Source organism: Leopardus geoffroyi, chromosome B3 (genome assembly GCF_018350155.1).
Source record: "Leopardus geoffroyi isolate Oge1 chromosome B3, O.geoffroyi_Oge1_pat1.0, whole genome shotgun sequence".
In the NCBI taxonomy this organism is placed as follows: Eukaryota; Metazoa; Chordata; class Mammalia; order Carnivora; family Felidae; genus Leopardus; species Leopardus geoffroyi.
Window position 1 is genome coordinate 48,099,822 of NC_059337.1, and position 18,648 is coordinate 48,118,469.

General features: G+C 33.5%; 1 protein-coding gene across 13 annotated transcripts in view; it reads left to right on the top strand.

Annotated features, from left to right (window-relative positions):
* ZNF280D (zinc finger protein 280D) overlaps positions 1-18,648 on the top strand; it is a 327,588-nt gene that overhangs the window by 244,851 nt on the left and 64,089 nt on the right. For 12 of the 13 annotated variants that reach the window (XM_045449634.1, XM_045449637.1, XM_045449639.1 and 9 more), the window contains 7 exons: positions 385-608; positions 3,986-4,143; positions 4,841-4,941; positions 5,915-6,061; positions 11,689-11,823; positions 13,640-13,947; positions 14,414-14,554. In XM_045449634.1, coding sequence (XP_045305590.1) covers positions 385-608; positions 3,986-4,143; positions 4,841-4,941; positions 5,915-6,061; positions 11,689-11,823; positions 13,640-13,947; positions 14,414-14,554 — 1,214 coding nt within the window. The remainder of the gene's footprint in view (positions 1-384; positions 609-3,985; positions 4,144-4,840; positions 4,942-5,914; positions 6,062-11,688; positions 11,824-13,639; positions 13,948-14,413; positions 14,555-18,648) is intronic. The other variant, XM_045449640.1, reaches the window with a different exon arrangement.

The window sequence follows — 18,648 nt, forward strand, 5'->3', positions numbered from 1 at the left end:
GATCGTGACCTGAGCTGAATCAAAAGTCAGACACTCAGCCAACCAGGCGCCCTGAATAAGTTTTAGTTTCAATTAAGCATTTAAGTTATTATTCAATATTTATATCCAGAAAGATAAATTGCAAGGAAAAGAATTATTAGGTCAGTAGCCAAGTTCTCATTTTAAAGTTTTTCTTTAAAAATTTTTTGTTGTTGTTTATTAAGATAATAGGTATTTATTGTTATTAGAATGTGAGTATGTACCACAAACTTTTGGTGAATATTTTCCCAGATATTTACCAAGCATAGTTTTAATATGGTCTGGCCTTGTTGTAAACATACAGTTGTTTTTTGATGTCCAATCTTTTTTAAGTGTTAAGTAAGACTTACGTTTTTTCTCTTTCAGTACTGTTGTCCAGACATGATAAATAACTTTTTAGGACTGGCTAAAACAGAATTTTCAAGTACAGCAAATAAAAATAAGACTGTTGATTCAGAGAAAGGAAAATTGATCATGTTAGTTAATGACTTTTATTATGGAAAACATGAAGGAGATGTTCAGGAAGAACAGAAGACTCACACAACCTTTAAATGCTTCAGTTGCTTGAAAATTCTTAAAAATAATATTAGGTACGTAAATACTTATTTTTATTTGTGTTTGAAAATTGGAATGCTAAAGATACAAATGTTGTATCTTTATCTTGTATTTCTCTGTGCCATTCTAGATAAGTAATTTTAATACTTTCTACTAAGAACAAAGGCAGATTGTCCTGTTGAAAAACTTGTTCTTTCTTATAATTCAGAGTTGACTCCTGGATCCACTTAGTTGTATCTCTTTAAGATAACTTAAGAAAGGACAAACTTTATTTCAAATAAGGGAAAATTAACATTTCCCTTATATTATCAGGGTTTTAGGAATTTTCATGAGATTATTTTCATTCTTAGCTGCTTTTGAATTTTATTTTTCTTCACTTTACAAGAAGTACCACTTCAGTATGTTTTGTCTAGTTTGACCTCTTCCATATTAATCTTATTTAATGCTCAGATCTTTCAATTCATATTTGTAATTTTTGGAACATTTACCTTGCAGGAAAAGTGATCTTCTTTAGAGAAATACCAGTTCTAGGAAAAATGTTGTCTTTGATTTCAAAATTTAACCTCTTCAAAAATTACAAATTTAATTTCCAGTGTAATTTTGAGATTTATACATGTATGCTTTAAATTTTATGACCTTTACTTTGTAATCTTTGTGTTACATGGCATATTAGTAGTTGTCATCCTATTAATGAGTACATAACAACAAAGTAACAAGACATATTGATTGGTATTTTCATTGGTAATGTAGCTTGACATTTATATTAGGTAAGGTTGTTTCTTCATTTTATTACAAAAATTTTCAGACATTCAACAAAGTTTTAAAAATTTTACTGCAGATATTTGTATACTTACCACCTTGATTCTGCCATTAACATTTTACTGTACTTTATCATACATCTATTTGATATCATATATCAAACTATTTTTTTTCTCACACATTTCCAAGTAAGTTGCAGACATCACTGGTGTGTGTGTGTTTATACAAGCATACCTATGTATGCCTTTTTATGTTTACCCTTTATAACTATTATTTGTAAATAGCATTCTTAGGTACCAATAGTATTTCTGGACCTAGTATTTATTTCATTTTCCTGTGAGTTCTTAGGTCAAAAAGAAGAATATAGAAAAACCCTGAAATACATTGTGATACACTCCTATAACAGTTATTAAAGCTTTGTTTATGGTGGTGCTTTATAGTTTCCAAGTTCTTTCATGTATGTTATTTCATATGAGTTTTCACTTTTCTTTATCTCCTTTTATTAAACTTTAACAGCCATCAATAGTTAATGGTCCTAGTAGTTTAACAGAAGGGATATTGTATTTTTTTTTTAATTTTTTAAATGTTTATTTATTTTTGAGAGCCGAGAGAGACAGAGCATGAGGAGGGGGAGGGGCAGAGAGAGAGGGAGACACAGAATCTGAAGCAGGCTCCAGGCTCTGAGCTGTCAGCACAGAGCCTGACGCAGGACTGGAACCCACGAACTGTGAGATCATGACCTGGGCTGAAGTCAATTGCTTAACTGATGGAGCCACCCAGGGGCTGTGAGATATTGTACTTTTTGATATAACACTGAAACAATATTACAGTGTAATCCTGTCACGGATTTCCATATTATTACCCCTTTAATAGTAAAATACACCAGAAAAATCATGTTAATAAATGTGGTACATGCATACAAATATGTTTCACTGACTTAGTTCCTTGTTATACTTAAATATTACATGTATGATATTAAGTTATTTCAGCAACAGCTTTTGCCTTTCCTTTGAGATTAGCCCACTTAATATTAAACATACGAAAATTAACAATTCCTTTTTTTGTTATTTTTTTCAGAAGAGTAGTTATACATTTTAGAGTACCAGATTATTTAGAAATTTTAAGCAAACAGCACTTATAACATCCAGGAATTGAGCATTTTTTAAATTACTAATTGTTGAGTAAATGTAACCTTAATGGTAAATACTTCATAACCAAAGGAGTTAGATGTGTTAAATAATATTTTAACAGTAAAAATTGGGAAGACAAATTGATGTTTGTAGAGAATGGTAAGAAATTGATAGCTATAGATTTTTTTTCTCTGCCTCATCAACATACTGTGGTGTGGTATTTTTCTTTTGTTTCTTTTGAATGTCACCAAAAACGGTTAGGTTTATTTTATTCTGTGAACATCTTGCAAGAAGTTTGTTTTTTTGTTTCCCTCATTTCCATAGTTTGGTTTGAGAGCATGAGTTCCTGATGGGGGCTCATATAATAATTGAGAGAAAGCTTGATAGTTAAAAGATTATTTTATATAGATACACTTGAAGCTTAAAGTTGTGAGGTGAAAATTTAATGGCTTATGACCATATCTCTCTATATAAATATTCCAAGACTAGGATTTCCTATAGGTGTTTGTAGATCTGGTGTTAAAACCAAAGGAGGACAAAAAGATACTTCAGAGTGTGCCATAACCTGTTTAAGAGTAGTACTGTGGAGGTGTGAAAAAGAGATAAACGTTATAGCCTTCATGGTGACTGCTATCCAGATTAATAACATTATCATTTACTTTCTAGATTATTTACAGGCTCAAAGTGAGTAATTGTTAATAGTTGACCCAGACTAAAAATTGTTATAACTTTACTTTCAAATTCAGTAAAAAGCTTCAGTAAGCTCTTTTAAATAGGTGTTCCCAGTTTTATTGCACTCTTTGCTGTTGAAGGTCATAGTTCCTGCTCATAAGAAGCCTTTTAGGGAAGCTGAAATAGCAGAATGTAAAACTGAAAAATGGACGTTGCCTACAAAGGGCACAGTCTGCAAGTTAAAATGAACGGTCTGTGCTAACAGTAAACCGGTATCATTAAATAAAACAAAAGGTTCTCGTAATTGTAGGCATTAAAATTGCTATTACATGCATTTAGAAACCAAGACACAAGTAAAAATACCAGTAATTTGTCTTTTAAACAGTTGGAATCTATTGTATATCTTCACAACCTTAAAAGATTTCTCTCATGACTATAGCTGCTTTTGGTGGTAGGGTTTCCTTCCTTTCAAGTATTTTATTTCCTTCCTTTCAAGTAAATAAATTTTATTTAAAAATGTAAATAGTATTTGTGTATGGAAAAAAAGACTGCTTTTTTATCTTTAAAAAAAACATTTTAATCTGAAATTATTAAGAATTAGAGCAAATTATTGAAATTTCATATTAATTACATTGATGAATTCTTTTAAAACAAAGATGAAAAGATGTTTATTTAGCCACTTAATGAAAGTGATTATTTAAAATACACAGTTTTCTAGAAGACTTTAAGGTTTTTGAGATTTTTTTTTTTGAGTAATGTATTTGTATTTTTAAGATTTAGATTCAGATACTTATTTTTTACATTTGTGTTTTTAAATCTGAATTTTTGCACCTGTTGACAATCATTTATAGGTTTATGAACCACATGAAACACCACTTGGAACTTGAGAAGCAGAGCAGTGAGAGCTGGGAAAACCACACCACCTGCCAGCATTGCTACCGTCAGTTTCCCACACCATTTCAACTGCAGTGTCACATTGAAAGCACACATACACCTCATGAATTTTCTAGTAAGTTACAGTATTGGATATTATCAATTTTGACAATGTAACTCTGAGAAAACCTTAAGAAGCTTGTTAGGAAAATAAGACTGAGAAAAAGACTTTGGAATTTGGGGGCAAAATTGAAAAAGTTTTAACTGTTAAAACTAGTTACTAAAATTAAAATCCCTCTTGTAAATAATTCATTAAGGTAAATAACCTGTGCATTATATGTGGGGGACTAAATTAAAAACCTCAGATCATAGTTTTAAAATATGAAAATAATGAAAAAAACAACTACAGTCATAGTTAAAGTCACAGATTTCGGAGCTAGATAGCTTGAGTTCAAATCCCAGGTCTGCCTTTTAATACAACTATGTGATGTTAGGCAACTTAGTATTTGAATAATGAGAATAATAGAAATACCTGTTTCATAATGCTGTTATGAGAATTATATGAGCTAATGTAAGTAAAGTACTTAGAACTGTGTTTGGCACACCAATAAAAACTATATAGCTGTTGTCTGTCACTACCACCAATACTATTGTTATTATTGATATAGATATATAAAATGAATTTTATTCATATATATTTGTGTTTGCCTGGTAACGATACTTTTTTCTGAGGTATAATTGACATAGAATTTCAGTTATACAACATAATGATTTGCTGTTTGTGTTTGTGTGCATCTTAAAATGGTGTAATGTCTTTTCCCCCCCACTTTTAGCCATTTGCAAAATCTGTGAATTATCATTTGAAACAGAGCATATTCTTTTACAACATATGAAGGACAATCATAAGCCCGGTGAAATGCCATATATTTGTCAGGTATACATATATTTTATTGTGTACTTAGTGTTTGGTTTGTTTTCTATTGTTTTGATTATAAGATTTAAACCTCTTGGGCCAGGGGTCAGCAAATTTTTTTTTTGTAAAGCACCAGGTGATAAATATTCAGGCTTTCGGGGTCATATAATCTCTGTTGTAACTAATCAACTCTGTCATTGTAGCACAAAGGCAGCCACAGACAATAAGTAAATGAATGTGATTTGGCCGTGTTTATTTAAACTTTATCTATGGACACTGGAATCTGAATTTCAAATAATTTTTATGGGTCACGAAATAAAATTGGTTACTAAAATTAAAATTCCTTTTGTAAACTATTTATTAATTTAAAAACCTTTGGTATAACTTATGTATTGTATGTGGGGATCAGTAGAGAGTTGAAATTGGCCCACAGGCTATTTTTACCCACTCCCGATTGGACAAAGAAAAGCCCTGTGGCTAACAGACAAATGTAGAGACTTAGCTTACTATATAGGGAAGAATGTAGGCATACAAGGGAAATATGAAATGCTTCTACTTACAGAGAACTCTACCAAATGCTTTGGGATTAGTAATTTTTTCAGAATTTGAAGAAATAGAAAAAGAAGATAAAAATATATTGCCAATGTCATAGCCTGGAAGCCATGTATAATCTAAAGGAAAGTGCTGTTTTATGCAGCAGAAAAAACTTTGTAGGACAGGAGGTGTTAAAGCTCGAAAATTCAAGTCAAGATGGGGATGATAATTAAAAAGAGCTGATAAAAATAAGGGAATCAAGTTATGTTTTGGGAGCTATCCTTAAACTTTGAAAGATAACTTTTCTCTCTCAAAGATTATCTTTCACTGCTTGTATTAATGGGATTCTAATAGCACCTTATGTTCTTCTAAACAAATGACCTATCATTGTTACTTTGTAATCGATACTTTGCATATCATTATACATTTTCAAGTTAAACTAAACGTTCTTTATTTGTAGGTTTGCAATTATAGATCATCATCATTTTCTGATGTGGAAACTCATTTTAGAACATCCCATGAAAACACTAAGAACTTGCTATGTCCATTTTGCCTCAAAGTTATTAAAATTGCAACACCCTACATGCATCATTATATGAAGCATCAGGTGAGATTTACCAGTTCTTATTTGTTCATGTTATTTTAGCAAAAAGATAGGTTATTACTGAGAACATTGGTTAGATTTGTTCTACAGGAAAGCAAGGTTATTTCAAATGACATGATTAATTTTGATTTATGCTGAGTTACTTGTGAAACTTTCACTTCTTTTCCTTGCTTCCTTTCTGGTGATGTTGTAGCTCATAAGTAAAAATTCTGAAAGATAGCTGGAAATCAGAAACCTAGGATTGAAGGAAAAAAAGGAGAGATGAGTGGAGTATTCAAACGATTGGATATTTCAGAGCCCAAGAGTGGATATAGGAATGATTTTGAAGGTAGTTATCAGGTGTGGGAATGATTTTGAAAGTGGCTTCTTAGAACTGAGAAAACATTGAGGACTCATAATCTTGTTTTCCATTTTCTCTTCCAACCTATTTCCACTTTTTAGCCCCCTTATTATGAGAATACATGTTGTTATCATTGACCAGAAGTGGTGTTGTATAGCTGCCACTGATAAAGGAAACAGTAATGACACTGCTTGGTACATGAACTCTACCAAAGAACTGTATTTAGGCCATCACTTGTTTTATGGATGACTTATGTTAGTTCTGCTATGTAATTTTTGGGACCCAATATTAGCACTTATACCCTTCTCTTGAATTCTGGTGTTAATACTTACTGGTTCTTTTCCTGAAGCAATTAAACCACTCTTTGTTTGGGTTGAAAACCTTTATGTAACACTGATCCTGTTCTTAAGTGCTTGAAAGAGCAACAACAGTGCCTTTGCCAAAATGAGAAGTCACTGGGCTTACTGAATCTGATCATGCAATCAAGTTTTGCCACCTCCCTAATCAGCTCATTACATTTTCTTATTATTGATGAAGTTGGCACGCTGATTGGTGCTCACTTTGCTTTCAGTTCTAGTCATGAGACAATCATGAAATCAACTTGTGGTTTTTAACTGGGAAAGATCATAAAAGTAGAATTTCCAAGTGAATTTTTTTTACATTTTCATTTAAATTCCAGTTAGTTAACATAAATTCCAGTTAGTTAACATACAGTTAGTAATATTAGTATCAAATTTAGAATTTAGTGATTCAACACTTACATACAACACCTGGTGCTCATCACAGGTGCCCTCCTTAATCCCCATCACCTGTCAAACCCATCCCCCCATCCACACCTCACCTCTTAGAACATTGCTTACCTCTGATAACCATCAGTTTGTTCTCTATAGTTAGGAGTCCGTTTCTTGCTTTGCCTCCCCTTTTTTCCCCCTATGTTCAGTTGTTTTCTTTCTTAAATTCCACAGCTGAGTGAAATAATATTTGTCTTTCTCTGTCTTATTTTGCTTAGCAAAATACTCTCTAGCTCCATCCATGTCATTGCAAATGGCAAGATTTCATTCTTTTTTATGGCTGAGTAACATTCCATTGAGTGTGTGTGTGTGTGTGTGTGTGTGTGTGTACCACATCTTCTTTATCCAGTTGAATTTAGTATCACCTGTGTTGTGACTGGGATGATACTCCTCTTGGAGAAGTTTTGGCAAGATCTTTCTATTCTAGGTTTCCTCAACAGTGTTCCAGCAGGTGTTAATAGATGTTTCCCCCCAAATTGTTACTGGTAAATAAATTTGGTAAATGCCCAGATTTACAGACTTCTCAGAAATTTTTATATGCCTTTGAACTTTGTGAATTTCCAAGCAAGGGGTATAGTATGCATTAGTCCCCAAACTTTTTTGGCCACTAACCCCTTTATTTGCATAATACCTATTAACATTTTTTTGAAGAATAGAATTTTGGAAACACCATTTTTGGTACTCTTTATTTCGCCTTTGGCCTTTAATTTTGAATGGGAGAATGAGATATAAAACAGTAGTGCTATTTCATTATGGGAGTTTTAGTATAATTTTCCCCACATGCTTTCCTAAGCTCCAGAGTGAGATGTAGATGTGGGAAGAATGATAATTATGAAAGAGATGTGTGGGCCCACTATGTGGGCTATGTGATTTATAAGGTTTTTATAAACTGAGTTTTATGTCTTAACTTGCTGTTGGTGCCCAGTTTTCTTTGGTTTATATGGAATACTCAGGAGGCAGGCAGTCATCAGTAAAGAGGGGAGAAATCTATTAACAAGGATCATCAACATCCTTGAAGGTATTTACAGTTTGTTTAATTATTTACAAAGGCTAGGACACCACAGTTGAGCAGGACTATAAACTTGTAATTGAGGTGACGTTACTAGTGTGATATTAGACAATAAGAATTGTTGACTCTGGCTCATTTTATTGTCTTCGAAGACTTTGGTTGTGACTTTTTTTTTTTAATTTTTTTTTTCAACGTTTATTTAGTTTTGGGACAGAGAGAGACAGAGCATGAACAGGGGAGGGGCAGAGAGAGAGGGAGACACAGAATCGGAAACAGGCTCCAGGCTCTGAGCCATCAGCCCAGAGCCCGACGCGGGGCTCGAACTCACGGACCGCGAGATCGTGACCTGGCTGAAGTCGGACGCTTAACCGACTGAGCCACCCAGGCGCCCCGGTTGTGACTTTTTTTTTAAGTAGTTTTGTTATTAAGTCTCGGGATTTTAGAGCTAAGAATCCAGTTTGTATGACTTTTAAGAAATAATATAAGTGATTTTGGATGTGTTAAATATGCTCATTAGATCTTTAATAAAAATGTTAAGCAGTTAACATATGCCACATGCCATCACTTACCTTATGGCAGCAGCAGGTGCTTTACAAACATTATCACATTTAATCCTCACAATCACATATGTATATTATTATTTCTAACTTATAGATGAGGAAACAAAGTTTTAGAGAAAGTAACTTGCTCAATGCCTTATTACCTAATAAAAAGCAGAATTAAAATTTGACTTCAGAGCCCAGGCTTTTACTACTTTATCACAGAGCCAGATTTCACATTGGCATTAGATCTAAGGGTAGAAATAACATATAGTCAGAATCACTCTTATATCCTTTAAGCTTCTCAAACAATGTGGTATGTGTATCAAAAAGTTCAACACCAATAATTAGTTCTCTGTCCTTGGAATAGATCACCATTTCTTTGATTGAACATGATGTTACTGAAAAATGCACTGTTTTCTTTATCACTCTTATCACATTGAAATGCATACATACACAAGAAACACTTGCAAGACTTGTGTCCACCTAAGGGAATAGTAGATTAATGTATTCTATCTCATGATTCTGGACAAATGTTCATTGAATGGAATGGCAGACGTTTTGAACTAGTTAAATTGTACTTCTCATATGTACTTTCTCTGTCAGTCTCTTGCTTTCCGCCTCACTATCCATTTACTTACAAATATTTGCTGAGTGCCTTACTATGTGCCAGGAGCTGTTTTGGTTATTATATAGCAGTGAAGAAAACAAAGTCTCAGCTCTCTGGAATTTGAATTATAGTGGAGAAAGATAAATATATGTGTGTTTATGTTTGAATGTATATGCATGCTAGCTGGTGATAGTACTGTGGAAGGAAAATGTGGAAGATGGAGAGTGCCAGAGAGGTGTTGGGAGTGGAGGAATGGTTGCTGTTATGTATATATTGTGGTAAAACGCGAGCCTCTCTGAAGGAAATAAAAGAATAAGCCACGTAGAAGTCTGGGAGAGGAAACATACAGTGAAGTGAATGCATACATGGGACACTCAAAAAACAGCAGAGGACAGTTGTTGCTAGAGCAGAGTAAACTAAAAAGAGGAAGAGAAGTAAGAGGTAAGAGCGTAGAAGTAGAATGCAGGCTAGTTTATGTAGAGCCTTGTAAACCAGAAATAGGACTTGGGAAAGCCATGGGAGCATTTTAGCATGTGAAGAAAGATCTACCATGTTTTAAGATCATTGGCAGCTAGGGGGAGAGTAGACCATACGGAGGAAAGAACATGACGGGAAGGTAGGAGATAATTATAGTAGTCCAGGTGAGTGGTTTGGTAGCAATGGTTAGAAGTAATGAGGGGTGGAAAGATTATGAAAGGTTTTGAAGGTAGAGCTGGCAGGTTTTATTAGTGTGTTAGTTATAAGATGTGTGAGTGAGTTACTGGTTTTTTGTCCTAGCCAGCTATAAGAGTATAATTTTCATACACTGTCATAGGGGAAAGAGTGAGAAAAGAACAGATGTTGCGGGGGGGCAAGGAGTTAGGGAGAAAAATCCAGAATTCAACTTTGTCCATGTTGATTTGAGATACATATTAGCTATCAGGTAGTGGTGTCTAGTAGACAGCTGGATAGGTAGTATTTAAAGCCTTGAAACTGGATGAGGTAACCTGGGCAGTGATTACAGATAGGGAAAAGATTTCTGGGAATTGGATTCTGGAGAAGTAACTTTCTGTCCTTTTGTCTTGGTGTCTGTTTCTTGGCCAAGTTTTCTCTTTTTCCTCCTCCTCTTCCTTCAGCACATATAAATGAATTTTCACAAATTGCCTGTATCTATGATATAATCCAATTCACCACATTTCTAAAATAGTCTTAAGAAGCAGCTAGAATAGTAATACAAACACATTATATTTATACATTACTTTGAATTTTGTAAAGAGCTTTGATTTATGAAATCCCTGCTGTGTGCTAGTAATTGTGCCGGGTACTTCTTAGTATATTACCTTGTTTGAATTTTATAAATGAGTGAGTGTATTAAAATGGAAATAGTGATATATCTGGCAGATTATAGCTTTTGAGAAAACATTCTTTTATATTTATGAATTATTAAAGTTTGTGTATATATACACACACACATGTATCATTTCTAAATTAATGAGAGCATATAGGTAAGATTGTAGCTGATATATAGTAGAAAGAACACTGGATCAGCAGTCTGGCAACGTCAGTAACTAGTTATGGGAAAGTGATTTAGATTTTTTTGGGTCCTGTTTTCCAGCTGTAGAATAGTAACAGGATTGAGTTTCAAGAGGGACTTACTCAAGAGATCTCAATCAGTAAGTAGATGGAGAGGAGTAGTTCTGATTTATGCCTCTACATCAATACTGTGCAATGTCAGTGTGGCTATTCAAGTTAAAATTAATTAGATGAAATTAAAAATTCAGTTGCACTTGGCACATTTCAGGTGCTCGATAACCATATGTTGTAGTGGCTACCATCCTGGTCAGTGTAGCTATACAACATTCTCATCAGTGCAGAAAGTTATATTAGACTGCTTTATATAACCATTTCTATAGTGACCTTCTTTGAAATGTCTGGTTAAGTATTTGACTTTATTTTACCAACTTGTCAACCAACTGGAAATAGCAAAAATTAAAAAGAATTTACCTTTTTCTAAGGTAAAAATATAGTATGGCTCATTTTAACCATATCATGTGTCTAAATACTTTAAAATTGTAATTAGAAGAGCTTTCACACCACTATTGAGAGAACTTTCATTAGAACCTACTGATAGATCTTTTATGTTCAATGTCTATATAGTAATAGACATTTTTGGAACATAAATACTAATACAAAGTGCTTTTAAAAATGAAATAAAATTTTGCTGTTTATATGGGAGATGTAAAATACTACTTTTAGAATTATTTAGGTATCATTAAAATTGAATCAGAGCAGTTTCAGGACACAGCATTTGTGGTTTTAAAAATTATTTTTCCTCCCTTTTTCTGTTTTTTTTTTTAAACAGAAAAAAGGAATACATCGTTGTACAAAATGCAGACTGCAGTTTTTGACATGCAAAGAGAAAATGGATCACAAGACTCAGCATCATAGAACATTTATAAAACCTAAACAACTAGAAGGATTGCCTCCTGGAACAAAAGTGAGTTTAAATGTGTTGTATTTTTAACATTTTGTATGATAATAGAAATTAACTCCTGCCTCCTTTTACCTATTGAATGTAATACTTAAAAATGATTTCTGATTTTTGTTAAGACTTTAAGTTTTATCATTCTTATATCTAGAAAAGAAACCTTCTGACCATTGTTTTATGGTCAGTGGTGTGTGCTGTGCTAGAGTGATATTCCTTTTTAAAAAATGCAACTAGATTAACTGTTCCCTGGGTCAGTGGGTTGTATCAATATCATACAGGCTATTTCTGAGCTATTCCAGTTGGCAGTGTATATTTCACTTTTATCTGCTTAACTATAAGATGCTTGAGATCGGGAGTCATGTTTTATCTTTGTGTCCTCAGCATCTGGCATAGTGCATCGAATGCCATAGGTTCTCAGATGTTTATTGAAGTTGTTGTTACTGAGTCTCCTCAGAGAAGCAAGTTCTGCTGCTGGATAGCATTATGTTTTAAATGAGCAAACAACATGTCTGACTGCATACTGATGATTGTAATTTACTTTTCCCTTTTTGCCTTATATACCTCTGTTTTCTCTGACTTCTTTATATACAGTCAGCTCTTGAATATTTGCTCCAGTGGAGGGAAACAGAGGCATGGATAATCCAAAGTGAAATAATCCCCAAAACATTTATATTTGGCTTTGGGTACTTACCTTTGAATGTGGGTATGTCTGTTATTTGAATTAACTAAAACAATATAAAGCCATGCTCTGAAGACCTAGAGCAAGAGAAGCTATCCAGCATCCCTACAATCCATTCATTCCATGCTGGGACTAGACATGCAGAACACTAATGTAAGCAGTGCAGTCCTCTCTCATATTTTCCCTTATTAATAATAATAGTAATAATATTAATAATGATACTAAATGTTTTTATAGCACCTTAGAATTAGGCTTTCGATATGCTTTTTCATACATTGTTATTTAATCCATACAGCAATCCAGTGAGGAAGACAAGGTAGTTATTGCCCTATATTATAGATAAAGAAGAGGATAAGTTACTTACTTAAGGTCACATGGCTAGGAAGGCATGGTATGAAATTTAACCTCAGGTCTTTTGATTCCTAGTCCAGTGCTTTTGTGTGATACCAAAATACATGTATCTCATAGGACTTCCTCCAATACATGGGAGAAGTATAGTCAAATGATTAACAAGAATGTTGGTAGGCAATTGTTTTTCATTGTCAGTCAACAAATATAATTTCTGGATACTAAGTGATAAGCTTTATATTAGTTTCCTTTAAGGAAATTCTAAATATAATTAAACTTTCCATATAGTATAATGAATTAATGTAACGTCTCCCTAACCATTGTATACATAAATCCTGCCTAATGAGCTCCTGAAAAGAGGAGGTCATGTTTACTGTAGATCTGTTTGTTGTATAGTTGTTGAGGGATAATACAGGCCTTTCTAGAATTATTTTTCAGACTTTGAGATTTAAATTTTGATGTCTATGTTTATGAATTATTTTAGTTATAGGAGAGCATAAAAATAGCTATGTAATGTGTTCTTTTTTAAACGTCTTATAATTTGCATTAACTCCTAATTATGCATTAATAACTGTTAACATAACTGATATCAATACAAAAAAATGTACTGCAAGTGAATGAATATCAAGTTTAATTTAATTGGTATGAAAATCTAGAATAAATGGAAGACTTAATCTAATTTTAGTTTATACTTGCCCTTTCCAAATACTTGATGTTTAACTTTTTATTACACAGTGATATTTTAATGTTAATGCCATGATTAATTTTCTAAAGCAAATATTATCTCCATTTTTGTAGGTTACTATTCGAGCTTCAGTTGGACCTCTTCAGTCAGGATCTTCAACTACATCTTCCATTAGTGCAAGCACTTCTACTCTTCAGCTCTCACCTCCAAGGACTAAAAATATAACTGCTAAAATTCCCACAAAATCTAACACAACCAAACCTAATACAACTAAACCCAATACAAGTAAACCTAATGCAAGTAAGCCTAATGGAAGTAAATCTAAATATAAATCAAAAATCTCTAATATACAAAAGAAACAAAGCACATTGGCTAGTAGCAATAAAAAAAGTAAAGTCAATACAGCATTGAGGAACTTAAGGTAATCTTTTATTCCTCATATATAGTTCTAATTTAATCTTAAGTATAAAAACTTTAATATAAATTTACCTTATTACACATATCTCTTATACATTTATATGCTATCACTATGACATAAAGGCCAAGAAAATAATAAAAAGGTATTTTTTTACAACTATTGAACAGTACTTGAATTACTATTTTTTTTTATAATATTCACTTATTATACTGGTATTATATGTTGTGCTTATATCTTGTCATGTTTGTATTGCTTAATTTGATCCCTTTTATGCCAGTGAAAAATATTGACTTATGTTAAATTGTTTACACTTATTACAGCTGTTGTTCCATAACAAATTTCTCAAATTACAACTCTCTGTTTACACGTTAATTTAAACACACTGGCCTCTATTAACAGAATATTAATAAGGCCCTCCCTTATTATTTTTATTTTAAAATATATATCATTTTCTTTATATCTCCATAAGGTATCGTCGGGGAGTTCACAAGTGCATTGAGTGTTGTTCCGAAATAAAAGATTTTGCAAACCACTTTCCTACGTATGTCCATTGTAGTTTTTGCAGATACAACACTAGCTGTAGCAAAGCCTATGTAAATCATATGATGAGGTAAGATGAGTTAAGCATCTGTAATTACCAATTACAATTATAGTTCAGCAAGTTCGTTGTAAAACAATTATCCTTTTAGAAGCCAATTTTTCTCTTCGAACCTAAACATCTAGCAATAGGGAACTTTTAGGATAATGCCTCATATACTATTTTCCCAGCGTAGTAACTCAAAATTACTGGAACTAAAATTTTATGAATGGTTAGACTAATGAAATAAGGGTAGGTTTGTTAGGGAAATGATTTCTCTATGGGTATTTTTTTTTCCTATAGAATTTTTAAAATGGTCACTTTCAAATATAAAAGGTCAAATGTTTTAAATGTATTTACCAAACAAATTTACAAAACATGTACTCTCCTGAATATTATTCTTTTTAAAACAATCACTTTGAGAGACTCCAGGATGATGTTAGGAGCCTTGTTGAGTCTTATTTGTCTCTCTCTCCTTGTCTGTAATCCATTGTCTTAGCAGTTCATCTATCCATCAACCATCTTCTTGTATTCATTTAGTGAAATGAGACGTTATTCCAGTCACGAGGCCACTGTTGGAACTCCTTTTTATTGATTCATTCAACTTAGGCTTTTGAGTACCCAATATTTACTCTATGCAGAGAAAGTATTCACAGCTCACATTGCTTTCATTTTTGTCTCATTAATATAGGCATCCCTTAGGATGGATTTCTATTTTTTTAAGAATAGTCAAAAATTGTTTTGATATAGAGCAGTTAGCTTGATTATTCAAAGTGAAGTTGTTCCTTTTTTTTTTTTTTAAGTTAGAATTGAAGTATAACTAATAAAAGTGATTTTCTTACAGATCATAAAATGTCCTTTATGTTACTTTCTGGTCATTTATCAGCCACTCTTTTCAAGGATTCATCCACCTTTCTTGGTGGTTTTAGCACCTGTCTCCCACTTCCCCCCCACCCCACCCCCCTTTGATGATTAATTAGCTTGACCTCATGGGACCTGGACTTCTTCATGGCCAGTGCTTCACATCAGCTTTTAAGTTCTTGTACTCCCTTTCTTACATCATTCATCATAGCCACTGTTCATTTCTTTCCAGTTCCCGTTACCCTGTGACTTTAAGGAGCTTTGACTCGTTTTTTCATTCTAACAGCACCTATTTAACTTTATAGTCCATTTCACTTGCAGGGTCATCTGTTTTGATTGCTGCTTTGTTTTTGTTTTAAAATCCTTTACATTTTTAGTCATCTCACTTGGCATAAAGGCCAACATGAGACTCAGACTTCTTACTTTCCTGAAATTTATGCTCAGTTCTGGACTATTCACCAGCATTTGATTCAATCAAGTTTGACTTTGTAGTCTTTAACTTTGGGTCCTATATTTTTATTTTAAATTTTTCTTTCTTTCTTTCTTTCTTTCTTTCTTTCTTTCTTTCTTTCTTTCTTTCTTTGTTAAATTTTTAATGTTTATTTATCTTTGATAGAGAGAGAGATTGGGAAGGGCAGAGAGAGAGGGAGACGCAAAATCCGAAGCAGGCTCCAGGCTCTGAGCTGTCAGCACAGAGCCCAATGTGGGGCTTGAACTCACGAACCGCGAGATCATGACCTGAGCTGAAGTCGGATGCTCAACCGACTGAGCCACTCAGGTGCCCCATGTCTCTCTCTCTTTCAATACTTCTTTATTTTTATCTACAATGTTTATTTAAACTTTTTATGTATTCTAAAGATTTTATTTTAGTCTCTTAGTTCTTAACCTGGCCTACTAGTAAGTACTCAGTTGGAAGTCATCCTTTTAACTAATCTTTAAAAACCTCAAATTTTTTTCTTGTTACTTTTATCTAGTCATTGATCTCAGAAATCAGATATGTTCCACTTCTCCAGACTTCTAGTTCTTCCACAGTCTTGTTCAGTTAACTTGCAACTTCATCTCTTCTCTCTCCCAGATTTCTTTTGCTTATAAACATTTTCAGGTACTTTTTTTTTTTTTTTGGATGGAAATTTGTCCCTACTGCTTACTATCCTTATTTTTTGTCTTCCTCTTACCATGAATATTTGTAAGAAGTGTTTACTAGCGTATTTATGATTCATTTCTCTACCTTTTAACTCATCCCACTGTACCAACTGACACTGACACTTTAAAAGATTATTTGTCTTTATTTATCACCATGTTTATTTACTTTTTCACTCGTACTACTCCATGACTTCTTTAGAGTATTTGACGTCATCACTCACTTTTGAAAGTATTCTCTTCAGCTTCTGTTAAATTATTACCACTATCTTTCTTCTTCCTTTTTGGCTACTCCTCTATTTCATTGTCTTTTCTTCCTTTAACTCATCTTCTTTACATTTGCTTTCTTGGTAACTTAACCACTGTCACTTTTACCTTTCAACTCTAAATCTTCCAATTTTAATCCTTAGTCTTCTGAGGTCCAACTCTATATTTCTAATTATTTTATATGTATATTTACCTTTGACTCACTAGCGTCTCAAAAGAACACAAATGATCCAACCTTTATCATCTGTCCAGAATTCACATGACTACCACCCAAATACTCTTTCAAGATATCATTTTGATTGGCCACTGTGCTCATCATGATTTTTGAGACTCCCTTTTTTGCATTCTGCCACTTTGCCTACCAGCTACTACAATGGTCCACACCTATGTTCCATTTCCTCTAAACCAGGCCCAGGCATCCTTTTCCTCAGTATACCTCTGTGTGGAATGTCTCTTCTTCCTGTGACAAATAAATACATGGTTTCCCAAATGGGGCTTTAATTCTGCCCAAAACTTGTAGGGGGCCAAATTCGAAAATATTTTCTGTTTTTTTTTAATTGTATTTAAATCCAAGTTAGTTAACGTGTAGTGTAATAATGGTTTCAGGAGTAGAATTTAGTGATTCTATAACACCCAGTGCTCATCCCAACAAGTGCCCTCCTCAATACCCATCATCCATTTAATCCATTCCCCAACCCATCATCCCTCCAACAACTTTCAGTTTGTTCTCTGTATGTAAGTCTCTTATGGTTTGCCTCCCTCTCTGTTTTTATCTTATCTTTCCTTCCTTTGCCCTATGTTCATCTGTTTTGTTTCTTTAAATTCCACATGTGAGTGAAATCATAGGATATTTGTCTTTCTCTGACTGACTTACTTCCCTTAGCATAATATACTATAGTTCCACATTGTCACAAATGGCAAGATTTCATTCTTTTGGATCACCATATACCACATCTTCTTTTTTTTTTTTTTTAATTTTTAAATTGTTTTTTTAATTTATTTTTTGAGAGAGAGAGCAAGCTGGGGAGGGGCAGAGAGAGAAAGAGAGGGAGACACAGAATTTGAAGCAGACTACAAGCTGTCAGCACAGAGCCTGATGCGGGGCTTGAACCCACGAACTGTGAGATCATGACCTGAGTCAAAGTTGGACGCCCAACCGACTGAGCCACCCAGGTGCCCCATATACCACATTTTATTCCATTCATCAGTCAATGGACATTTGGGCTCTTTCCATAATTTGACTATTGTTAATAGTGCTGCTATAAATATTGGGGTGCATGTGCCCCTTCAAATCAGCATTTTTGTACCCTCTGGAAAAATACCTACTAGCAAAATTGCTGGGTCATAGAATAGCTCTGTTTTTAATTTTTTGAGGAACTTCCATACTGTTTTCTAGGGTGACTGCACCAATTTGCACCAATTCCCACCAACAGTACAAAAGCGTTCCCCTTTCTCTACATCCTTGCTGTCATCTTTGTTTCCTGAGTTGTTCATTTAACCATTCTGACAGGTGTGAGGTGGTATCTCATTGTGGTTTTGATTTGTATTTCCCTGATAAAGAGTGATGTTGAGCATCTTTTCATGTGTCTGTTTGCCCGGTGGAAGTCTTCTTTGGAGAAGTATCTGTTCATTTTTTTGCCCATTTCTTCACTGGATTATTTGTTTTTTAGATGTTGAGTTTGAGAAGTTCTTTATAGATTTTGGATACTAACCCTTTATCCAATATGTCATTTGCAATTATTTTCTCCCATTTTGTTGGTTGTCTTTTAGTTTTGTTGATTGTTTTTTATGCTGTGCAGAAGCTTTTTGTTTTGATGAGGTCCCAATAGTTCATTTTTGCTTTTGTTTCCCTTGCCTCC